This window comes from Rhipicephalus sanguineus, chromosome 7 (genome assembly GCF_013339695.2).
Source record: "Rhipicephalus sanguineus isolate Rsan-2018 chromosome 7, BIME_Rsan_1.4, whole genome shotgun sequence".
Classification (NCBI taxonomy): Eukaryota; Metazoa; Arthropoda; class Arachnida; order Ixodida; family Ixodidae; genus Rhipicephalus; species Rhipicephalus sanguineus.
The window spans coordinates 31,281,009-31,306,727 of record NC_051182.1 but is presented as its reverse complement, the minus strand read 5'-3'; the positions used below and the strand labels follow the sequence as shown (position 1 = coordinate 31,306,727).

At 49.2% G+C, this 25,719-nt stretch overlaps 1 protein-coding gene across 1 annotated transcript in view; it reads left to right on the top strand.

The window, feature by feature from the left end:
* LOC119398591 (sodium-dependent nutrient amino acid transporter 1) overlaps window positions 1–25,719 on the top strand; it is a 50,504-nt gene that overhangs the window by 13,992 nt on the left and 10,793 nt on the right. The window contains exons 5-14 of the mRNA XM_037665426.1: window positions 886–1,064; window positions 4,425–4,557; window positions 5,260–5,394; window positions 7,209–7,312; window positions 7,426–7,553; window positions 8,909–9,021; window positions 17,016–17,144; window positions 17,749–17,848; window positions 20,763–20,863; window positions 23,883–24,038. Coding sequence (XP_037521354.1) covers window positions 886–1,064; window positions 4,425–4,557; window positions 5,260–5,394; window positions 7,209–7,312; window positions 7,426–7,553; window positions 8,909–9,021; window positions 17,016–17,144; window positions 17,749–17,848; window positions 20,763–20,863; window positions 23,883–24,038 — 1,278 coding nt within the window. The remainder of the gene's footprint in view (window positions 1–885; window positions 1,065–4,424; window positions 4,558–5,259; window positions 5,395–7,208; window positions 7,313–7,425; window positions 7,554–8,908; window positions 9,022–17,015; window positions 17,145–17,748; window positions 17,849–20,762; window positions 20,864–23,882; window positions 24,039–25,719) is intronic.

Genomic DNA, 25,719 nt, shown 5'->3' with positions numbered 1-25,719 from the left:
CGTAAAAGTGAAATCGATGAAGTATGGCGTAATGATGCTCCAGCGTGGTTGCTGTTTGCGACTGTGCAACTGTTTCTCGAAACAGTTGGACAAATGCACCCATAGTCGTTCTTGTTTGTCTAACGGCTAAATACCTTCTCTCTCAATGTCTTAAATGAATTGCTTTACATGAGAGCGACCGGCACATGAATTGAAGCCGTACCTGAATTTTTCAATTCAGACCACCTTGCGTAATTCAGGCCACTAATTCTGACCACCTTGTAGCCACCGAAAGATTTCCTACCATCTGTTGGAACTATGTTGTCATTAAAAGGCAGCAAAAATTAGAATAAGGCTGACTTTTTGTCGCAATCAGCGATTACACATTACCGACGAAGCACAAGAGTGTTAACCATATAGGGCAGGCCGAACACGCTCAAGTATTTCAAACTGGGTACACCCGTTGACCGCTTTCTACAATCCAACATAACGTGATGTATCGCTACCACTTCCTTCTACAAATAATAGAAAGGGAATTTTATTTTTGGTATTTTATGAAGTTGTCTAACTTTCCCTATACACTCTAAAAAAAGGTGTCGTTTGACTCTTCTTTGCTACATATCTGACTCTCTAATCTATAACCCTCTTTAGAGAGTCACGTTGACTCTCTGTAGGAGAATGGTGGTCCGCACGACTCGCTAAAAGAGAGCTAGCGTGCCTTTTTTAAGGAGAGTCATAGAGAGTCGTGGCTCTCTAACGTGACTCTCTAAAGAGAGTTATACATGGTAGAGCCACATGTGTAGCAAAGCAGAGTCAAACGACACCTTTCTTCTAGAGCGTAACATGAAATTTATCGCTTTTTATTCTGCAGTTAAACTATATGGCGCTTACTTGCTCTTCGCGCAGAGAACGTGCAAGGCTGCCGCGCAGCGCCTGTACCAGCGGTTCAAGAACACCAACATCACCTTCGGCGTGGTCGTCAACACGACCAACAACAACATTGTGTACGTGCCGCACAGGGCGTACTCCGTCGAGATGGCTGGCTGCGTCAACGCCACCATGTCGGCCGCCGAACATTTCTACTGGTGAGCTTTACGAACCACGGTGACTCGACGGGCGTGGACTCGGTCCCAATTCTTAATGCTTTAGAATAGGAGTGTCACAATACAAATGATGATGATGTGTGTGTGTGTGTGTGTGTGTGTGTGTGTGTGTGTGTGTGTATCCTAGCTAAACTTAAGTTAGGGCAAATGACGGTGATACACACATTCTAACCGGAAGCGTAGAATGGAAGCGGGTTAAGTGTAAACCGGAACTAAGTAGGTCGTCTATAAAGCTACACGTTGTTAATCGCAGAACGTCAAGATAGGAAGTGAACGGCGGGCGCACTTGAATCCGAAGATAAGAAGCGGAACTGTCGCTCGTAAGTGGTAATTGGAACTGTACAGTCAAGTCCAAAGTCGGGCCAACAGAAGCCACATGTGTAGCTGGAACCGCTGTAACGGTGGGTTTGACCCGGAAGCCACGTGACGGATGTGAGAGGTGACGTCAAAAAAGGGAAAGATAAATATAATGTGGCGTAAAAAGGTCTAAAATGACCTGCGAACCTATATAAATAGGTGAGACCCACTGCTAACGCATTTCCCCGCAATTACCTCCGAATCCGCACTCCCCTCTCTTTTTCTTCTTCACTCCCCTCATATGCCATAAACTGTTGCCCAAATCTCTGATGTAGGAGACGCGTAACCAAGCTCGGCTCAGAGACCAGTAACGCCGCAAGGGCGAAGCAATGAATGCGACAGCAGCAAATCGAAGAGTTGTACGAAGTAAGGCCAGCGGCTCACTTCATCATCCGACCAAGCGTCACTCAACAAAACGATGGCGTAAAGAAACGCGGCCGCTGCAGTGACGAAGCTCGCTTCGTGCTGTCGATCGCCCCAACGCAAGCTGATAATAGGGACGCAGCACGTACTACACGGGTATGAGCCGTCTGCTTATCCCTGTGAAGATAGTGCGCTCGAGACCGCGCCTGCCAGCTGAAGGTACGCAGTATCTGCCGGGACTACGCAGCCCACCCTCCGGGAACCTCCATGGGCCTTTCGCGCGATTGAAGACGGCCGGCGCGTTTCCTTTCTGCTCGGGCCGCGACCGTCGGCAGCACTCGCACGATTTCACTCGCACATAAAATATACGACGTGCAGGCCGATGGCATCGGCCTTGGACCTTAAACAAAGCTCCAAGGAGGCCTACCCGCCATGGTAGTCTACTGGTGGTGCTCGATTGCTGACCCGCAGGTCGCGAGATCAAATCCCGGCCGCGGCGGCCGCATTTTCGATGGAGGCGAAAATGTTTCAGGCCCGCGTACTTAGATTTAGGTGCACGTTGAAGAACCCCGGTGGTTGAAATTTACCCAGCCCTCCACTACGGCGTCTTTAATAATCATATCGTGGTTTTGGGACGTTGTAGGCCATCAAATATTATTATTATTATCCAAGGCGCCCGCAAAACTGCTCCTGGAGTGTTCATATAATTGATGTCTCAGTAAAAGAAAAGAAAGAGCAGGAAACGACGGGCTCTCGCAGCTCCAATACTCTATAATAACTAGGGCTCCATGTTTTGAATGTTTTTTTTTTAAATTGGAATTCGGAGCGTTTTTTTGGGGTGTTTTTTTTTGGGGGGGGGGGAATTCTATGTTTACCGAAGTTCAATTCTCCTAAATCCCAATTTTCCGAAATTCGGAGTTTAATTCTGCATTATTTTCAATACTAATCTCGAACTCGGTTACAGCGCAACACCAGACAAGGGCGAAAGAAGGAAACGAACAACACGGCGGCGTGTTGTTCATTTCCTTCTTTTTGTCCTTGTCTAGTGTTGCGCTGTAACCGAGTTCAAGATGAATCCCAACCAAACGGCCCGACTTGCCGTCTTGCTGCAGTTTATTTTCAATACTCCAAGGTTAAAAGATATCTGAACACGAAAATCAGAACACACGAAGCGCATTTTAGTTGTCTGGAAGGTCTGAACGCGCGAACACATACACACACAAGCAGAAATACTTGAATACAAAACACCTACGTTTGTGCGTATTACAACGTCAAAGTTTGTTGCAATGGACGCAAGCATACTTTACTAGGTTCGAGAAAAATGTAGACCCCTAAGCACTACCAGCAGTAGAAAGAGGCACGAGAAAACAGCGTGGTGCTTAGGCGTCCTGGTTTTTCCCGAAGTTATGTACCAACTAGCCCAGCAACAAGTTCTGTTAAGACACTTTACGAGGTTGCTGTCGCTGATGGAAGCGCGCTCCATTAGAGTGATGATTCTCAGCTTTGAATCGGAGCACAACACATATGCTACGTCGCGGCTAAGGACTTTCCAATCTTCTGGAGAGCGGTTTCTATCAACATGTCAATTGATACTGAGTCACACTGCTGAACTACTTGCAAGTCTACCATGAGGGTCCTACGTCCAGGAAGCTCGTCCTTGTAGAAGGCTGCAAGTAAAACCACTGCCGTATGTCCGCAGAGTTCCGGCGACTCGTCGATAGTGATGGAAACGAGGCGGTCTTTCATCGAAGAGCTTATCGTCACAATGTCTTTCGCACACTGATCTCATGTAGGTATTTCCGATATAATTGATCATTACTTGGCGTCGTGCGTGCCGCCGGACACGTGATTCGAAAGAGGCTGCCAAGAGGTCCATCAGCCTGGTGCAGTGGAATCCCAGCATGACAGAGTGAACTTAAAAACTGGTGCGCGAGTTTATATCGGCCAAATCGGCCGGTGTATCGATCCCCGCTTAGAGCACTCCCTTTCGATAAAAAACGAAAAAGAGTCACATACGCCGTTAAAATCGCAGTTTATCGTATAAATCCGAATTACCAAAAAATTTACCGGCGAGTGTTTATTGAATTTTTTTCGGATTTATCCGAAAATACGGAGCCCTAATTATAATGTACATGCCTGCTCGCGCGCTGGAAACAGTTCAATGTATAGGGTGACCAGATATATACCCAAACTCACCTTCAACAAAGTTTCGCTAATTTGCTGCTCTGGAAGTCTGATCTACTTATCTACTGATCATAATTACCTAGGTATGAAAGGTGTTACATGGCTACATACCCTATATGCATTTATTATATGCCGATTTGTCACCTTTAGTGAAAAGGAAATCGAGAATGAAATCTATCAATTTAATGCAATACAACGGTTATCGTGGGTAGTCATATGGGCTTGTGCTCCTCAGTGCCTATAACTTTTTTTTTCTGATTGACTGATTGATACATTAGTCGATTAATTAGAAAGGGGAAAACTAATAACTATTCGGTAAGAGAGACGGCGTTCATGGTAATGTCTAACGCATTCGATTATGCAAATATTTAGGCACGCGTAGCGTGAGCCTAAAACTGTTCGTGCGCGAGCCCTTCCATTTCTCGTTCTTTGTCGCAGGGACAAAGTGCTGAAAGTGAGCCGGGGCCTGCACGACGTTCGGCCGATGAACATCGACCTGACGCTCTGCTACTTCCTCGTCTGGCTCAACATATTCGTCATCATCAGCAAGGGCATCAAGTGGTTCGGAAAGGTGAAGCGCGCCCCTACCATTAGAAAATTACGGCCAGTCATCATTCGAGAATCTCGTATGCACTCATAGTCGTACCCACGGAGCTAAATGTCGGTGGCGCTCGAGCAAAACGGTGCACGTTACGCAAGTCCATATCGAACGCCTCCACAATGTAAATGTCATAAATTACGACCTTTACAATGTAAAGGTCGTAAAGGTAAATCCTGAATTGGTACAAAAACTCCCAGGGACCCTGATGCATCTGCCTCAGTCAACTCGAAGGCGAAAACCGTCTTTTACTCGTAAGTCGATGTATTGAACCTCCCGCGCCCCCCTCCGGAAGCTTTCTGCAACTAACGTGGCTTTGCAATGCCTCCAGGATCGGAGACATTGTAAGCTTTCTGCACCTCGCCTTCTTTTGCACTGCCTCCGGGATCGGCTCACCTTTGGCCAAGCAATGATGTCATGTGATGACGTCAACATGTGACGTCACAGTGACGTCATGATGTCACAAATTATGGCGATCTGTGACGTCATCACGTGATGATTTTTTTTTGCAATACTCGTGTTGACGGCGCCGACTGGGGACGCCGATGACGGATGCCGGTCAATTTTCGCGTTTATGAGGCATCTAAGGCTTCCGCCTTAGTAACGTCAGGCTGTTCGTGCCTTAATGCGCAATGCATTTGCGGACAGACCAATGCATTTCTGTGTTTTGTGCAGATCGTGCTAGTAACGGCAACCGTTCCCTACCTGATGCTGTTCGCACTTCTCATGAAAGGAGTATCCCTGGACGGTGCGAACTCTGGCGTCGGCTTAGTGTTCATTCCGGTTTGGCAGCACATTTTCACCTTTAAGGTAAGCGTGACGGCTAAGGTTCAGCGGGCATCACCTCAACTATACTAAAGCGTCCAGAAAATATAGCGACGGGCGCAATCCATATACTTCTGATTAAGTTCAATAAGATGGCACGCGTGATGAGATTACACGCTTTCTAGTTGCTATCGAATAGATAACTAAGTTCGTGGGCTGCTAATACAGCAAGCCATTCTTAGAAGGTTACAGCATGACAGGCACAAATGTGCGAAATTGATAATCCGCAAAAGTGGAACAGCCGAGGCTTCATGCTCCTCCACGCCCGAATTCGTATCTAAATAATAATTGTTGGATTTAACGTCCCAATATTAAGATATGATTATAAGGGACGCCGTAGTGGAGGGCTCCGGAAATTTCGACCACCAAGGTTTCTTGAACGTGCACCTAAATGTAAGTACACGAGCCTCAATCATTTTCGCTTCCATAAAAAATGCGGCCGCTGCTGCCGGGATTCGATCCCGCGACCTTCGGGTCAGCAGTCGAGCCGAATAACGACTAGACCACCGTGGCGGGTTTCGTATCTAAATCTGAAACAGTCAAACCGACTAAAACAATGCTGCGGATATAATGACAAGCTCAATATTTCCGTCACTGAAGTTATCGGTGTATTTGTTAACACACCCCCCCCCCTCCTCCCCCGTGTCAGTCCCCGCATCACCAGCGCTATCGACGTTTTTTGGTGTGAAACGCAGAATAAACAAAGCTTGTTTCGCGCTATAAAATGGGCGCGGACGAGGCAAAAAAAAATGCGGTGTAAGAAACGACCACAGGTGCATTCAATATAGTCGTGGCATGGTATCAGTCAGGGCTGGGCGAAGATACTTTGTAACTGTATCGCGATACGATACGAGATACTCTGGCAAGAAGTACTTTAGATACAGATACAAGACAATACCGGAATTATTGTATTCGATTACGATAATTTCCGATTGTATCTTACGTAAGCTTTATGATTTGAAAAAAAAAATATGAACTGGGATGCACGTGAAGGCCATCTCTGCACATAAGTAGTGTGGTCAGGGGGACACCAAGTGAGCTGGCCGGTAAGCTACGATATAATGAAATTTGTATCGGCTGCACTAATCAGGCATATATATATATATATATATATATATATATATATATATATATATATATATATATATATATATATACTAGAAAGACGGATATGAAACAATAGCAGTGAATAAGTACAGAACCACGATACAGGAGGCACCCCTAATAGCTAGGACAATTAAGCACAAAGTATGGTCAACGTACATGTAAAGGTTAGACAAAAGAAAATTCAGTGACTATGGAAAATAGCATAAAACAGTTCGAACAGACGCTCATGAGAAAATCGGTGTATTTGGTATAACAATGTTTTGAATCCCCTTCGTAACATCTTTAATGGCTCATGATTTCCATATTGTAATTGAAATTGGATTTCGCGAATGCGTAAGAAAAATTTTCGAAGTAGTAAGCAGAATGTCATTGCCTTTAGTTTATCCAGGTGGTTTAGTTGGCTTAGTGGCGACAGTATCAGCTTCAGGATCTGATTTCAACCAACGTTTATTGTGTTCTACGGTAGTGTTGTGATCGCAGTATCTCGTACCTTAAAATACACGATACATTAAGTATCGGAAATGCAGATACCGATACACGTTTCGCGAGACGTATCGGCAGATACAGGATACCGAACGAATATGTAAGAAAGTATGCAAGATAAATGCATATACGATGCTGCTCAGCACGGGTATCAGCAATGGTTTAACTGCCGATCGTATTACCTTTTTCAACTCCTCTCCAAAAACTAGTGCTGGAGAAACGCAATCGAACAAGCTCTCACGTCCCTCTGCATCGCCACCGGCTGTCTGACAGTTCTGGCCAGCTACAACGACTTCTACAACGACATCTTCCAGTAAGCGATCCGATATTTGGTTTTCGAGATCCCGAAGTGCCACACTTGCTCACTGATAGTTGTTATTGAATAGACCTCGGTGTCATATCTTTTTTTTTCTTGATGGCTGACAGGGACACGTGGTTCTTCGCCATATTGAACTTCATTTGGGGCATGCTGTCAAGCACGGCGTTCTTCTCGGCGCTGGGCAGCGAGTCCTTCATGCTCAACGTCACCCTTCCCGAGCTCGTCTTGGACGAAAGTAAGAACAGCAAAACGGACGCAATGCATTTGACGCCGACTCGTGTTCTGGATGGTGCCGTGTGCAGCTTCACCGCATTCGTGCACGAAACAAAGCGCACACTTGATAATGCGTACTTGGTCATGCCCAATGGCGTACCCAGGGGGGGGGGGGTGTACACAGGGCCCGTGCCCCCCCCCCCCCCCCGTAATTTATTTTTTTATTGCTATTGCGTACAGAGCACAAAATGACGCTCGATCACATATGCCTGCCCGACCCCCACTTCAGATCAAGGAAGTGCCCCCCGGCCCACCACCAAAAAAAATTTCTGGCTACGCCTCTGGGCATGCCATGTCAGAGTCGTAACGCGGGGAAAATGTGTTGCTTGGTTCCAAGGCCAACATCCTTATACTTAAGCGTGTACAATACCATTATTGCATACAGTTTAGCTTAAGCTGTACCTGACGCGAGAAGCTGTGATAGGCTTTGTTGATCCTTATAGCAATTCTGTACACCTGGTGCGTGTCCGCATATCTGGCAGAATAGACAGTGGTAACCATTAAATTTATATCGTCGAGTTTTCGCCATTATTCAGTCCTTACTTATTTTAGGCGCAACGACTTTACCCATTAAAAAAGAAAGGTGAACACTTGCACGTTTGGCGCTGCAACGCGAGAAGCGTGCGATATCCTCCATAATCCGCGTTGTCATAAACAGGGAACACAAACATTCCTAAATTTTAAGCCTGTGAAATCTTTTTCGTCGGAACAATTCTTATCATTATTGGTTTTTTCATTTATAGGCATCCAAGAATCGGGATAACCTGAAAAGTTTCACGCGTCTTGGATATCTAAGGGTTACGATGACTTAATCCAAACGAAAAGCATAATCTCTGCCTGGCTTTTCCGCTCTCAAAGCGCTCTATCACATGCCCGGCGCATGCATTATCGTCTTATAACTGTAGGACCCCCGTTAGGGGAAAAAATGCGGGAAGTTTGCACTAAGTTGCGCAAAGCTTGGCACACCGAGGCTGGTTGATCCTCAGCTCGTCGTGCTGCATCACGGGAATAACAAAGCCAGCGGCGATTGCATCCAGCGTGCTTGGCCGAAGAAACTTCAACCAAGAGATGGCGCCGGGCGGATCCGGTATACGCGCAAAGCTTGCCACTCTCAATGTGTTGAAATCGCTGTCCCTGAGCCACGGTGCAGGAAACTGCGGCGGTTGCCATGGCGACGGCTCGGCGGCGGCTAGGCTATTTTTAGCACAGGTGGCGCAGCAGGGGTTTCTTGTTAACGGACGTCTTACTGCCAGCTTTAAGAGCTTCGCTGTTAAAAGATTCATTGCTCAAGGTTTCTTGCCTCGCTTTCTTTTTCAGTGCAAAGCCTGGCCTTCGTCTCCTACATGGAGGCGCTGAGCAACCTGTCCTTCCCGCAGATGTGGAGCGTGCTGTACCTCCTCTGCATGTTCCTGCTGGGACTGAACTCCTCGGTGAGAAGAACGCTAAATAAACTTCCCGAGTTTTTGGGCGAATACGAGTGCGGGAAGCTACGAGCTGCACACTTGCAGGGTATATTGCCACGGGTGTTTCTTATTATCACTTTTGGTTTATTCGTTTCTCGCCCACAAAGACTGTCAGCAACGCTCAGCGCAAACCGCGCCTCATTGTTCGAGAGGCTTCGCGATCATTGTAGATCGTTTTGTTAAGATTGCGCGCAAGACGCGCACACTCGAGCCTATTCTAGGATTTGCACGACAGCCAGCGATAATGCTGGAATATTCGACGGCACATGTTTAAATGCCGACGCGCTTCACCGCTTGTCAGTTGATCGACGGACGACGCCCTGTTCGCCGCTATCATTGTACAGCGTGTATTGCTGTAGTCCTAGTTCTCATTTTCCGGCCACAAGTTCGGCCAAATAAACAGTTTCATCCTGCAAACGCCGCCCGCTGTCTTCGTCGACGTCACGACCACGTGACATCTGGTGGAGGTGCTGGGTAGACCCGGAAAGCTGGCTCGAAGCCTACGACCGAGTCGCCCTTTTCAACGCCTGGACCAGTGAAGACAAGCTACAGCATGTCTACTTCGCCTTGGAGGACGCAGCTAGAACCTGGTTCGAGAACCAAGAGCGAACCCTGACAACATGGGACGTTTTTCGCACCAGGTTCCTGGCAACATTCACCAGCGTCGTCCGCAAGGAGAGGGCAGAGGCTCTGCTCGAAACCCGCGTGCAGCTGCCTAACGAAAACGTGGCACTCTTCACAGAAGAAATGACGAGACTGTTCCGCCACGCAGACCCCGAGATGCCCGAGGAGAAGAAAGTGCGCTTCCTCATGCGAGGAATCAAGCAGGAGCTGTTCGCGGGACTGATCAGAAACCCACCCAAGACCATCCAAGAATTCCTGGCGGAGGCAACAACAATCGAGAAGACGCTCGAGATGCGCACGAGGCAATACAACCGCCGCATGCCGACGACGAACTACGGGGAAGCACATGCGCTGGGCTCCGACGACTTGCGTGAGACGATAAGGGCGGTCGTGCGCGAAGAGCTCCGAAAGATGTTTCCTGCATCTCAACCCCAGGTGCATTCCATAGCCGACGTCGTTCGCGAGGAACTTCAGCATTCGCTGGGAGTTGCTGCACCGCCGCAACCTGAGCCGGAAGCAATGAGCTATGCTGCCGTTGCACGCCATGCTGTCGCCACTCCGCGCTATCACCAACGCCCCGCGCCGTCGCATTTCCGTCGCCAGACACCGCCGCCACCTCCGACGCTATCCCGCCCGCCTGCAAGCCAAAGCTACACCCCCCGAAAGACCGACGTTTGGCGCGCCTCTGACAACCGCCCGCTCTGCTACCACTGCGGGGAGGCCGGCCACACGTACCGCCGCTGCCAATACCGACAGATGGGGCTACGCGGATTCGCCGTCAACGCGCCGCGCCCGCAGCCAGGCGAACGGCCTCGCGACATCGACGACTATCTCACCGGAGCACAGCGGCAAGAACGACGACCTTCCCGCTCGCCGTCGCCCGGCCGTTACATGTCACCGCCCCGCCGGCAGTACACTGGCCCAATCCGGGGCCGGTCGCCTAGCCCGTATCCGGAAAACTAAGGGCAGCAACCGATGGAGGTGCGGTTGCTGAACGACGAAATGCTGAAGATCCTCCGCCGTCGACGACCACGCCGCGACGAAGTTCCGAGCCCCCGCCGCACGCCGAACGACGCCCTGAAGACGAAACTTTGCGACCGGAAGCAGACCTGACGACGCAACGCGGAAGCAGCGGTGCAAACCGACGTAGCCGTGACCCGACGCCGCGACCTAACCGCAACGCAAGACGGCGGACTAGCGACCTCGACGTTCTGATCGACGGCCACAACGTCACTGCTCTCGTCGATACTGGAGCCGACTATTCCGTCATCAGTGGGCCGTTCGCAGCACAGTTGAAGAAAGTTAGGACTGCTTGGGAAGGCCCCGAGATCCGGACCGCTGGAGGCCATCTGATAACGCCGATTGGTGTCTGCACGGCGCGAGTCACCATCAATAACCGGACTTATCCTGCGAGCTTTGTAATCCTACAAAACTGCTCCAGGGATATGATACTTGGAATGGACTTCTTAAGTGACCACGGCGCCGTCATCGACCTGAGGTCTGAGTCGATAACACTGACCTCAGACAAAGCGCTCCCGCCCCACGCGATGCCAGGCAACCATGCATTGAATGTGATAGAAGAGCAGGTGACCATTCCGCCGCGCTCCAGCGTCATTATTTCCGTCGGCACCGAAAAACCTGCGAACCTTGAAGGCGTCATCGAGGGTGATCAGCACCTACTCCTGAACCGTCAAATTTGCGTCGCACGAGGTATAGCCGAGCTGCGTGACGGTAAAGCAAAGGTGGTGCTGACAAACTTCAGCCACGAATATAGGCACCTCAACTTTGGTACGACGGTTGCCTACATCGACGAATGTCTAGCCGCCAGCGATGCTTTCGCCCTCTTCGATGCTGCCGAACCTGCTTCGACGAATAGAGGTCCCGAACCGGATTTTGACGTCAATCCGAGCCTTCCGAAGGCCAAGCAAGACCAGCTGAAAACCCTGCTCCTGCAATACAGGGACTGTTTCTCGTCGTCATCGCGGGTCCGACAAACGCCCCTTGCGAAGCACCGCATTATAACAGAAGAACATTCTCGACCACTCCGTCAGAGCCCCTACAGAGTTTCTACTCGAGAGCGCGACGCGATAAAGAAACAAGTCGACGAAATGCTACGCGACAACATCATCCAGCCGTCCAAGAGTCCGTGGGCGTCACCCGTGGTGTTAGTGAAGAAGAAGGACGGGACACTGCGTTTCTGCGTTGATTATCGGCGCCTGAACAAAATCACGAAGAAGGACGTGTACCCCCTCCCACGAATAGACGACACCCTGGATCGACTTCACAACGCGACGTACTTTTCGTCGATGGACCTCAAGACCGGCTACTGGCAAATCGAAGTCGACGAGAGAGACCGAGAAAAGACTGCCTTTATAACCCCCGACGGCCTCTTTGAGTTCAAGGTCATGCATTTCGGTCTTTGCTCGGCACCTGCGACGTTCCAGCGTGTCATGGACACCGTACTGGCCGGATTGAAGTGGCAGACGTGCCTTGTGTATTTGGACGACGTCGGTGTTTTCCTCAACCTTCGACGAGCATCTCCGGCGGCTTGAGGCAGTACTTCAAGCAATCAAGGCCTCTGGACTGACCCTGAAGCCAGAAAAGTGCCGATTTGCGTACGACGAGCTCTTGTTTCTGGGTCATGTGATCAGCAAGTCTGGAGTGCGCCCAGACCCGCGGAAAACAGCTGCCATCGCCGACTTCGCGCCACCCACTGACAAGAAGGCCGTGCGCCGATTTCTCGGCTTATGCGCCTATTACAGACGCTTCGTCAAAAACTTTTCACGGATCGCCGAACCACTGACGCTTCTCACGAAGAATAACATGGAATTCAGGTGGGAAACGGCGCAAGTGCAAGCCTTTCAAGAACTTAAACGACGCCTGCAGACGCCACCCATACTCGCGCATTTCGACGATTGCGCCGATACGGAAATACACACCGACGCAAGCAGCGTAGGACTCGGTGCCGTCCTTGTGCAAAAGACTGACGGGCTTGAAAGGGTTATCAGTTATGCTAGCCGGTCACTATCAAAGGCGGAAGCAAACTATTCCACAACAGAAAAGGAATGCCTTGCCATCCTCTGGGCTACGTCAAAGTTTCGCCCCTACCTCTATGGCAGGCCCTTCAAAGTTGTCAGTGACCATCACGCCTTATGCTGGCTAGCTAACTTGAAGGACCCTTCAGGTCGTCTCGCACGATGGAGTCTGAGGCTTCAAGAATTCGATATTACCGTCGTGTACAAGTCCGGACGAAAACACTCTGACGCCGACTGCTTGTCTCGTGCCCCCGTCGACGCACCGCCGCAAGACGACGACGATGACTGCTTCCTCGGAACCATAAGTGCCGACGACTTCGCCGAAAGGCAACGGGCCGACGCGGAACTGGGGGGCCTTATTGAGTACCTCGAGTGCAAGACCGCCGTTGTTCCGAAGGTATTCAAGCGAGGACTGCCGTCGTTTTTCTTACGGAACGGCGTTCTCCTGAAGAAGAACTTCTCGCCACTTCGAACTGACTGCCTTCTCGTCGTGCCCTCATCATTGCGACCAGAAGTCTTCCAGGCCCTACACGACGACCCGACGGCTGGACACCTCGGTGTTTCCCGCACGCTCGCCAGAATACAGGAAAAATACTACTGGCCACGCCTTGCTGCCGACGTAGCCCACTACGTTAAGACTTGCCGAGATTGCCAGCGACGGAAGACACCGCCGACTAGGCCAGCGGGACTTCTGCAGCCAATCGAACCACCTCACCGGCCGTTCCAGCAAATCGGGATGGATCTACTGGGGCCGTTCCCCACGTCGACTTCCGGCAACAAGTGGATCGTCGTAGCAACTGACTACCTCACCCGCTACGCCGAGACAAAGGCCTTGCCCAAAGGCAGTGCCGCCGAGGTAGCCAAGTTCTTCGTGGAGAACATCGTCTTGCGTCATGGCGCCCCAGAGGTCCTCATCACAGACAGAGGTACCGCCTTTACTGCGGACTTAACTCAGGCGATCTTCAAATACAGCGAGACGAGCCACCGCCGCACCACCGCCTACCACCCGCAGACCAATGGCCTCACCGAACGTCTAAATAAGACCATCGCCGACATGCTGGCCATGTACGTCGACGTTGAGCACAAGACGTGGGACGCCGTCCTTCCGTACGTGACCTTCGCTTACAACACGGCCGTCCAAGAAACGACGCAGATGACGCCATACAAGTTGGTCTACGGAAGGAGCCCGGCGACGACGCTGGACGCCATGCTACCCAACGTCACCGACGAAGAAAATGTCGACGCCGCCGCTTACTTACAACGTGCCGAAGAAGCTCGACAGCTGGCCCGCCTGCGCATCAAGACCCAGCAGCGCACCGACAGTCGTCGCTACAATCTTCGACGACGCTTCGTGGAGTACCAGCCCGGCGACCGTGTCTGGGTATGGACGCCAATACGCCGACGGGGACTTAGTGAGAAGCTTCTCCGACGATACTTCGGACCGTACAGGGTACTTCGCCGCCTCGGCGCACTCGACTACGAGGTTGTCCCTGACGGCATTACGAACTCTCAGCGGCGCCGTGCACGACCTGAAGTCGTCCATGTCGTGCGCCTCAAACCATATTACACGCGTTAGCGATTGTGAGGACTGTCATTTTGCTTTACTATTGTACTTTCTTGCTTGTGCTTATTGTTTATTGTACTTTGTTGCTTTATTCTTGTTATTGATTGTTGCATGCATTGGACTGTTCTGTTTTAAGCATCGGGACGATGCTTTTTCAGAGGGGGGCATTGCCACGGGTGTTTCTTATTATCACTTTTGGTTTATTCGTTTCTCGCCCACAAAGACTGTCAGCAACGCTCAGCGCAAACCGCGCCTCATTGTTCGAGAGGCTTCGCGATCATTGTAGATCGTTTTGTTAAGATTGCGCGCAAGACGCGCACACTCGAGCCTATTCTAGGATTTGCACGACAGCCAGCGATAATGCTGGAATATTCGACGGCACATGTTTAAATGCCGACGCGCTTCACCGCTTGTCAGTTGATCGACGGACGACGCCCTGTTCGCCGCTATCATTGTACAGCGTGTATTGCTGTAGTCCTAGTTCTCATTTTCCGGCCACAAGTTCGGCCAAATAAACAGTTTCATCCTGCAAACGCCGCCCGCTGTCTTCGTCGACGTCACGACCACGTGACAATATACTGCGTGCCCGAGACGTCACTCTGCAGAGGAAACGGTGCTCTTAATACTTGAGGTTTTAACTTACGATAGTGTAGCCGACGCTACACGAAAGATGCAGGAAACGTCTACAGCTGGACTGAAGACGTGCGGGCGCGCAACGCCGCACAGTAGCGAACACTCTATGAGTAATTGTTTGGGTTAGGCCTAATATACCGGTAATTGCAGCCCGCTGACCCAGCAATGTGCTAGAAATGTTATGTCTTGTACGCCACTCGTTTTGATTGCACTCGGTAATTATTCAACTGAATAAGCCCATCGTTTTACTCACTCTTTCGCGCACAGTTCCCTTTTGGCCATCCAGTAGTAGAACCGGCCGGGGGTCTTACCTGCGTGAAAAGCAAAAACACGTGAGCGTCGCCAGTAGCATACCTTCCACTGTATGTGATAACTACCAATCCTGTCGGAGAAACATTGGCAATGCACGTCTCCAAACAATATGCCTTGGACTAAATGTTCATTGAATACTTTCTCGTTCACGGCAGAATAGGCCAGTTTCGGGTACTCCAGTAAAAGAATTTTTCTACTGCCACAAAATATTATTGATACTATAATATATAGTATGAATTTGTAGAACAAAGAATGCGTTTTCTAATGGTATTAAGTTTAGGCAAACATTTCTAAAGAATTAAAAAAAAAAAAAACTTTAGTAGGAAAGTTTTTACAATAGCGAGAATACTCTCTAAAAACATCAGTGCTGCTTTGCACCAATTTAACACACACACACAAAATCGAAATATATGTATTTTAACCAAACATTCTATATCCAATGTCCCTGCAAATATAAGCACTGTATCTGCAGTCGTTATTATATACAAAAGAAAACGTTAGCCCTAGTGGCTATCGTGCCACGCGCAATGCAGTTACGTGATGCGGTGAAGCAATGGCTTGCGCAGCGTGTTTCGCAGAAAACATTCATTTTCTGTGTTACTTTTTGCTCAAGAGTGTGCAGCATGCATATTTGTTAGTTGTGCTGCACACCTCCACGCTTATTTATCAGGTAAAGAAGCGCGTATTAAGAAATCGTCGGCTCCGACGAAACGCCGCGCGGCACTGCGCTACACTCCGGGTCGTTTTCTCACGCTAAACTCCACTCGTTCAGCAGCCGCCAGCAAGTGGTCCCGTCCAAACGACGTTGACACACCGCAGATAAGAACTGTGACATATTGAACACACCGGACATCTTTCAAACGGAGCGTGGCCGCGATGAGTCGGTTCGGAGATAAAAGCTAAAGTTGCCGGCGGATACCTGTTGACGTTCCGCGGCTGTTTAATGCAGTTTTGTTGTCTGTGCTGAAGGCTGATAAATCATAATCGTCTTCCGATTCTGCGCTGTTGCCAACATGAAAAAATTCTCACTCTGACTCGCCGGATCCACCGAAATTTGCCGTTTCCGAGAGGCAGGGGCGCGCGATGTCGGCGCCATATTGGAAGCTAGAAAGGCTCGGTGCTCTCGGCTTAAGTGGCACTTCAAAGGTCCCTCCACGCCGGAAACAATAAACAAATAAAGGAAACTGGAAAAATAGCTACTGTTTTATATACGATGGATGACGTTAACTGTCCGTAAGCTCTCCTAGCATGGCAAAATTTGAAGTTGAAAACCATCGATAGCGGGTTATCGATTGGTATAGGCGCGGAGAGAAAAGTGTTAAGGTGATGAACGAAATGAGTGAACCGATGTATACCAGCATGAACAATGCGCGGCTCCGAACAACTTCATCTGTTTTCAAAGCTGGGCTTGTCCGTGAATCTGTTCGAATATCAGAGACGTAATGTCAGTCGTACCGTTGGCAACGCCATCTCGCGACGTCCGCTTCAAGCAGAACGAATAAAGCGGTCATTGCAATAAGCGGTTGCGTGTAAGATAGCTTCTAGTACAAGTACTTGGGAACGAATGTAAACCATGAATATATAATCGCTCTTTTACATCGAATAAGGACAGTCGGAGATCTGAATTACAAACGTGTCGCTGTGTGGTTCAACAAAAAGCTGCAGGATATCGACAATATCGCGGCTGCTGCCGCCTTATCTAAGGCGTGTCATGATGCGTACCTTGCACACGGACAGTCTGAAACTCACTAAAGGGTTCTAAATCATTCTGTTCGCTTGTTACTCCACCGCAGGTGTGCCTTATCCACACAGTGCTGATGTCCATCACCGAGCAATTCCCCGGCCTCAAGGAGTTCAGGGTCGAACTGACGCTCCTGTTCTGCATCGGTGCCTTCTTGGCAGGGCTCCCTCTGTGCACGCCCGTAAGTTCACGTTGACCCACTCACGTCGCTTATGAATCTGCAAAGAGAAGCGGACGCATTGAACAAAATGTAATCGGGCGAAGTACTGACAGAGAGAGCAAAGCACTGCAGACAGTGCTGCAAGGTTTACGTACCTACCGGCTCCACAATAAACATTCGATTACTCATTAATTTGACGAGGCGCACTCACGCACGCACAGGCAAATGTAAACGCATATTACTCGATGGCCGCGAACACTGCCATTCACGAAGCTGGCTTAATCAACAGCCCATGCGTAATGAGTAAACTCATCGCGTTGCCTAGAGCGCAGAGGAAGAGCGCACGAAGTGGTCACCCACCTTGGTTGCCTCGCCGCGATGCAAGTATTTACTCGCACCTGCTTTCGTTCTCAGGCAGCTAACTCGGACTTCAGAATCTTGCATTGCCGTTTCACCATTCTTTTTTTTTTGCCGAACTTGAACAATGCGTCCTTCTTAAATTTTAATCATTGGCATTCACTTATCGGCTTCATTCTTCGCACCTTCTGTACGATGACTCCTAGATTCGCATTTATACTGCTCGTCAACCTGGGCATAATGAGCAGTGCCACTTGTGTTTTCACAGACCGGACCTTTCTTCATGAAGATCCTGGAAACACACCTGGGTGGGTCATTCCTGGTGGTCGTTGCGTTCGTCGAGGTCATCTGCTACTCGTGGGGTTATAGTAAGTCTTACACGTTTACTCCTTTCTTTTAGAGTACCACAAATGAGTGCCGGTTTGTAAAAAAATCATTCATGATAAGCGTGTCGAAGTGAAGCCATTTTCATCGAAGCGTAACTATAATGGAATGACTAACGTCGGGCCTCGCAATGAAATGAAAGCGGGGTGTAGCTTGCACTCGAACATTACGAGCCCAAAACTTTCATATCATAGGTCGCCAAACTCGCACATGATTCGACTCACTCAGACTCAGACTTACGCGCCGATATGAGTCTGAATGAGTCCGGTTGAGTAACATTTTGGTGAGTTTGAGCCCGAGTGAGTCTGGTTCAGGAAATTGTTAGTAAGTCTGAGTCCGAGCGAGTGCGCTTGAGGAAAATATTGGCGAGTCCGAGTGAGCCCTAAGCGCATGATATATTTCTTGAGTCTGAGTGGGCTCCACCTTTTATTGGCGACCTATGGTCCTGTCTACTCATGTTCAGCATTGATGTCAGCCTTATATCGGCTTATGTTTGTACTCGTCTGTTCACACATATCTCAACACACTCACGTTCATGCGCCACCTCAATATTTATTGCTCAGAGACGAGAACTGGGAGGGGTGCCATATGACCTCTCTCCGCACTCTTTCACGGAAAGTTCTTAATAAAAATATCTAGTGTGAGTCGGGTATTTCATAAAAATATTCTTACCATGGATTACTGATAACACGTATTTGATGGTATAAGATCAAAAGGTTTATCGTAGAGCGCCGAATATGTGAGATATTGGCTTAAAGAGCATTGACACCACGATCGAAAAAAGGTAGTTTTACGCTCACGGACTTGTGAGTCGACTCATTCAGGCTCACTCAGACTCAAGTCAAGCTGTGAGTCTGAGTGAGTCCGGCTCAGTAATATGTTGGTGAGTTTGAGTCCGAGTGAGTCCGGTTGAGAAAAATTTAGTTAGTATGAGTCCGAGTGAGTCCGGTTGAAGAAACGTTTGGTAAGTCTGAGTCCGGTGAGCCCTGAGAGCAGAATATATTCGTTGAATGAGCTCCAACGTTTGGAGCTCAACGTTGGAGCTCACTCGTTGAGTGAGCTCCAACGTTTTTGCCGACCTATGGTGCTAATATTGAAGGACCCATACGTAAGCACGCATCAGTAGAATGAAAGGTGTTTTAGTCATTCTGTCAATCCTTGCACTGAAGAACTAGAATTAGCGAGCAGAAGACACTCATGGGAGGCAAGGTTAGAAAGTGCCAGTGCTGATCTTTCAAATTTCAATTCGTGAAGAACTTTCCAAAAACATTTCATATTTCGTTGCTTCAGCTACTATATGCCGTGGTAGCTCAGATGGTGAGCTGTCGCGCTGCTTTAATCTCCAGGAGTCGGGCCAAATTTGAGATCGTGGAGGCGCAGCGATTCAATGGGGTGAAAATTGAAATGCAAGTACACCCGCGTACATAGATTTAGATGGGCGTTAAAGACCGCCCAGGTGGCCTTAGTTAACCCGGAGTCTGTCTCTACGCCGTGACTTCGTATTCGTATCGTTGTTTGGCGTGCTGGAAGTTGTTACTATTGCTTGTGTAGTGGACATTTGTAGCAATCTTTTTTATCTGGTATAAAAGGATCGCGCATCCGTTGTGGCTCATGTAGTCACGCCGTGTGCCCCAACTGCTTCCTTTTTCGATGGCTTTTGTTATAGAACTCATTTTTCGCGCACTATAGAGCAGCGGTCTCAGACTCACCTCAGCTAGAGGGCCGAAGTCACGTGTGCGTGTGTGTGTGTGTGGGGGGGGGGGGTAAGCTTGAAGATGACAGCCAACGTTTTCATTTGCCTTTGCCCATTGCATTTCCCATACCTTATATATGGGTCGTTCCTTGGCGGTAGGACTCGAGCAACATATTGACACCGACCTCCAGAATGACAAAAACATCGAAGCCGATCCTGAAATATCGAGTTCTTGTCCAGTGGTTATGTTTGAACTCGCGGTGACCGCATGGGGTGCCCCGCAAAAAAAAAAGAAAAAAAAGAAAAAGAAAACACAGAAACACTTGCAACCAGTCATGCGCGAGTAGGTCAGAAACATACTTACTGAAAAAAAGACAAAAAAAAAACGATGACACTCATGCGCGGGCTGGACAGCTAGTGAAAGCTCCGCCGTCCGCATGCGTCCCCTGGCCGCGTGCTTGAGACCCCTGGTGTAGATAGTCAGGCTCCTTGGTCGTTGCTTATTGTAGCGTTAGCTACACTGGTTGACCTCGATCAGTTTCGCGTGCACGTCCGAGAGCCGTGCAGCGCATGCGCGAAGGGAAGTGACGTCGCACGGCTGGCGCACCGGAGCCGCCACCGCCGCCGCGCGCGCCTAGCCGATCTGCGCATTCCAGGTGAGTGACGTCATAGCTGTGGCAGACATACTGGCATCGGCGTTGGGCCGGGCGTTGGGACCGTGCACGAGACGCTGCTATAGAGACGCTGCCGTCTCCAACGCCGGCGCTGCGCCGTGCGTTGGAGCCATAGAGACGGCAGCGTGCCACCGAGCCGTCTTTGTGGCAATAGAGAAATGGCGTTGAGCAAAAAATAAATATACACGTGTCACATAATGCGTACACCATGTGTGTGTCATTGAAGCAGCAGTAAGCATGATAATCAAGCTAATCCCAGACAACCAGGAGAGCTAAGAATAATCAGCTGAACCTTAGCTCACGCTACGTATATCCTGGCATAGCCGAGCTAGGCCACTACAATTTTTATACACGCAAAGCGCGAGAAAGACCATACAAAAAGGAGTAGTCTAAAAAATTCGTGACTGGGCCATCAACTACTGCACGTCTTATAGGCGTCATCTTTAGCGTTATCTTTAAAGTAGGAAGTTGAAGTAGCAGCATTGAACAACTTAATTTTTTTCTTCTTTTCTCATCAACTATTTGCTTCAGCGGCAAGACGGTTGCTGTTCGACATCGAGTTCATGTACACAGTGCCGTCGTCTATCCTGTACAAAGTACTCTGGAGCTTCCTGGTTCCGCTCATGCTCCTGGTAAGAATGGAGCCCTAAAGAAAAGGTGCTCGCTGTTCATACTCGCACAGACTCCATCTATCGTACACGGCCATGTGTGATAATGACGCAGGCGATGCAGGCGCAGGACACAAAACAGGCAATACAAGTTCTCATTGTCCACGTGCCGTCTTCATTTTTCTTAAACAGTACGGACACGTGCGTGCGAGATCAGGCGTTCACGGCATCTTCTAGTAACCTAAGAAAGTCGCGCAAACGCACAAGCACTCCTTCCTTAAAGGGGCCCTGCAACACGTTTATGAAATATAATGGGATAGTCTCACTATTAGCGCATCACGCTTCACGAGTCACACGCCGCAAAAATCATTAGAATCCGTCAATACGAGCGGAGTCTCCGATTCGTCGCATGCTCCAAGCGCTTCCTCTCTCCTCTCGTACTAGCAAGCGCGCTGAAATCTACGTAGGGAGGGGGATGACAAGAGGGCAAGAAGATGCGTCCCTTCTTCAGCGCGCGTCATGACCTTGAGCACTTTTCTTTTAGATGTGAAGCATCTTATAGCGGAGTTCAATCCGGTGGTGGTGTGCGGCGTGACCACCCTTACTGCGCATGCGCAAACCCTCTCCACTCTCCCTCTCCACTTCTCTTCCCCTCTCTCTCTCTCTCCACTTTCCCCTCTTACCTCCTCCTCTCCACTTCCCATCTCCACTCCCCGTTTGAAACGCAGGCCCTACATGCCGAAACGCTGCTTCGCATCGCCTCATGGTCCCCTTTAGCGGGAGATTGTGTGATTTTTTTTCTTCGAACGCGCGGCTTACTTTCATGTGATCGCATGCGCGCGCGCGGGCACGTGGCGGCATTCCGCAGCGGCCAAGGTAACTACGCAGCTTACGATATGCTCAAACCTGCCAAACGCCGCGGACTTGGGTGTATGGCGCAGAATTTGAGTATATGGCATCATTTGTAGAGAGAAGAGGGAGCGATTTTTAGTTGACTGAGAATTAATTGTAAATTCCCGGCCGCGTGCAGCGCTATAATATTTGGCTCATGCGTTCTCGGGAGCCTCGACTACTGATCGGCAGCGTTTTCTGACCGTACTCAAAAATTGTTGCAGGGCCCCTTTAAGAATTTATCGTTCCCTTCGTGAGTCATGCGTTAAGGATCAATGTGGGAAGAGTTGTCGCAAATATCTTCAGAGTGCGTGCCTTAGCGCAAGATATGGCAGCAATCAAAGTGGTTTTGGGAAGTCCTTCTTTAGTGTTTCCTGCGACCTAAGCCATTCCCGAAACAAATGAAAAAAAAAGTATTTATGGCTTTAAAACTACATGCCTAGTAACAGCCAGCGAACGAAAATCGTAAGCAATGTTCTTTGCTGTTTCACAGGATACTATGTTGCTATAGGTATCTGCAACACTATTTGAACACAGAAGCTGATGATTTGGAGTCAGGGCTCCTGTGAACATATCAAATCAATTTCAATTCAATTTTTATTTACCAGACAAACAATCTGGAGGGACACCTGGGCAAAAAGCTGTCGCAGCAGCTCGACGAAGGCTCAGGGTCTCTTACATGGCAACAGCACACAGATGACAAGTGTCACAAAGTGATTTTACATAGCATTCACATCGAAAGGTTTTATATATAGCAATCAGCATACATCATACATACACATAAAATGTAACATTGACACTTCGTACAGGAATGAAGGGTAATGGGTTGTTATAAAGATAAAAAGTAGTCGCGCAGATGTTCTTTATTTAATGTGGCTGTGTGTTTGTACCGGTTCAGTATGGTTGGAATATTGTGAGTTAATGATTGCAGGCTGTAGTTGTTTCGGGACCAAGGTACCTTCCATACCAGGCGTTACTGCACTGCGCGCAGTAGGGAACTTACAATTTGTCAAAGACGATCAAAATCGCTTGCTTTCTTCGTCGGCAAACTAAGCAGCAGGCGGGATCAAGTGGGCTTCAGAGGTATTGATCGTGTTCATAGAAGGCGCATACGGGGCAGAAACCTGGAGACGAAAATTATTCAACTTAAGTTGACGTCGACGCGGTCCGCCATGGAAAGAAAAATGATGGGCACAACCTTAAGCGACAAGAAGAGAATAGTGTGCGTTAGGGACCAAACGGGTGTTAAGAAATGTTAAGAAATGGCCATGGGCAGGGCATGAAGCGGGAAGGGAAGGTAACTGCTGGCCATTAAGAGTATCATACTGGATCTTAAGAGAAGGGAAGAGCGTGATGGGGAGGCAGAAAGTTAGGTGGGCAGGTGAGATGAACAAGCTTGCCGGAATAACGCGGCCACAGCAAGCACAGGACACATAGGAGAGGCCTTTGTCCCGCAGTGAGCGTAGTTAGGCTGATGATGAAAGGCGCGCCAGCGTACGATCTCGGAGGCCGAGTGCCGTACCATGGCCTCCGAGATTGCGCACCGAGGCCGCACCGTGTAGGTACAACAGCCGTCCACAGGGTTTTGCAACAAGCCACCGCCGCGCTAAAGCTTACCGCTGCGCATATCTGAAGCAGATGTAGCAGTCAATGTGGTCAAAGGACAAAGAGGAGGAAATGCTCGAGGCCAAGACTCGCGGCAAGGCAGCTTTTGGCAATGATCTTTTGGTGAACGCATCACTTTTTCGACCTGCACCTCCTCCGCTTTTCCTGTGGATCCTTTGGGAACTCAAGCTCGACGAAAAAAGACTGCGCTCACTTCATATGATAACTTCGTGTGTTCTTGACGGATTCGAAAAACATCTTGGCGTATGTGATTCGTGAAGCTAGGGAGTTCAACCGTAAGGTATTCAGTGTTCGCTTAGAAACGAAGTGCATGCCCCCTTAAATATATTCGATAGTGTCAACTAAAGCGCACACACGCGCAAGAAAATCGGAAAGGCCGAGTGCGTGTGCTGCTTACGTAGCGTTTACATCTTTTGCATTGGTGACACGGATCAGTTTGGGATATAAATTACCACTGTAAATCGGAACATAGAGCAGGCACTTAAGTCAGTTTCACGAAAATGGCTTCTCTTGGCGCTCTGTGCAGCTGACCTACTTGTCAGGCCTGTTCAGCTCGACACCAGTGGTGCTCAGGGGCTACACGTTTCCCCTGTACGTGGACATCGCGGGCTACATGCTGCTGCTGTTCATCTTCTGCCAGATCCCGCTCTACGGACTCAGCTGGTTCAAGCAACGGGGATACGTGAGCGCTTTTCATACGTTAGCCGGGTCAAGGCGGAAGAAAAGCTATGTGCGTGTGTCCAAACTAGTAACCGGAAGTGAACGTGAAACCGGAAGCTGGAACCGAAAGTGTTATAGCGTCGGTTAGGTATCAGCCGTAATTCACGTGATGAAGGTGGGAGCTGATGAAAAGGGAGAGGGAAGTTTGAAGTGACGTAGCGGAACTCTCGAGGGTAGAGTGGACACGAAGCTGCAGGTGCCGCCTACGTAATTTTCTCTTACATCTATAAGGCTGAATCCTCCCTGAATTTACGGTTTTAGCTTTTTCCACAACTGACTGATCAAAGTAAAAAGTTTGAGAATATTACAGCCGAGACCATCGGAAATACAAAGATATGGTTTTTAACAGCGCAGCCGTTCTGAATCGACCCTTCGCCGTCCGTTGGCGTAACGCGGGAATGTCCTACACAGCAGCAGCGCTTGCAACGCTGCTTGCGAGCGCAGCCGTGACAGCTATACGCGTTTTGGGCGAGTGGCCGGATGGAATGGGCCACGGCCGCACTGAAACGCCACCGTATCATTCTTGCGCGGCCCTGAATGACCATATCGTCGTCCCATAGCTTAACACGGCGTAAAAAAAAAAGAAAAAAAAAGAGAGCAATGATACAACACAGAAATACCTGGAAAAGAATTACAAACCTTAAAAAAATATTGGCCAAGCTTGCACTACGCCGCGCAAGGCTTGAAACAGCGAAACTGGACGATTCCGAAGATTAATCTGGTTGTTTCTAGGCGGTTGCTAGGCTTTAGCTAGGCGATGCTAGGCTGCTTCTACGTTGATTCTCAGCGCAGAGACGTTCGAGTTAAACCACAGACAGTCAAAGACACGACACGGATGTCCAAACTCCAGAGACCGAACCTCGCGCTGAGACCAAGCGTTCGCACCTCTCATAGATCTACGGACACGTCGTCGTCGGTGTATGCCTTCCATCGCTTCGGGGTCTTCTCGCAGCCGCCGTTGCCTTTCCCGTTCCCTAGTATTCTCTCGTTGTACGTACCCGGAGTCTTCGGCTCGCCGCCGTCGCTTCGCAGCCACTTGTTGGGCTAACTGTTGCCTTCTTAATTTTTAGTGGACCAGTGGTGAGTAGTGGGATTTACTTCTGTGGCACACACGCGTTTATGATATCATAGTCTTTTGGTTCGCCGGACAAGGAACAATTCGATAAACAGCTTCGTTGTTTTAAAAGAAAAATCACGGACGATTACGATACTGCCTAATGCGAATTCTGAGAGCTTCTTTGTGTTGGGGCAATGCCAACTATGTGTGAAGTTCAGGCTTTCCGCAGTCGTAGCAATGTCACAGTCGTTACATATTGCCACAGAAGCTGCCAGCGCTCGAGTGCTACACGTTCACTCTCTTTCGTCCTCCTTTCTAGAGCCCGTTCTAAACTCTCTTAAGGATACTAATACAAGTACAGGGGCAAGGTATCCACTACACAATAAGTCATAATTTTTGTGAAGGACAGCACCCAGCACGCTATTGTTCGTCTTTCTGCGGATAAGCGAGTCACCTGCTACACATCTGTAACGTATTATGTGCACTTTGTTGATGCTGCATGTGGCTGCAGATGACGATGAATAATTATGCCTGAGCACGTTGCAGTGGGTGGGAAGCATTAAAGCACACACTCGTTGTGCAATTA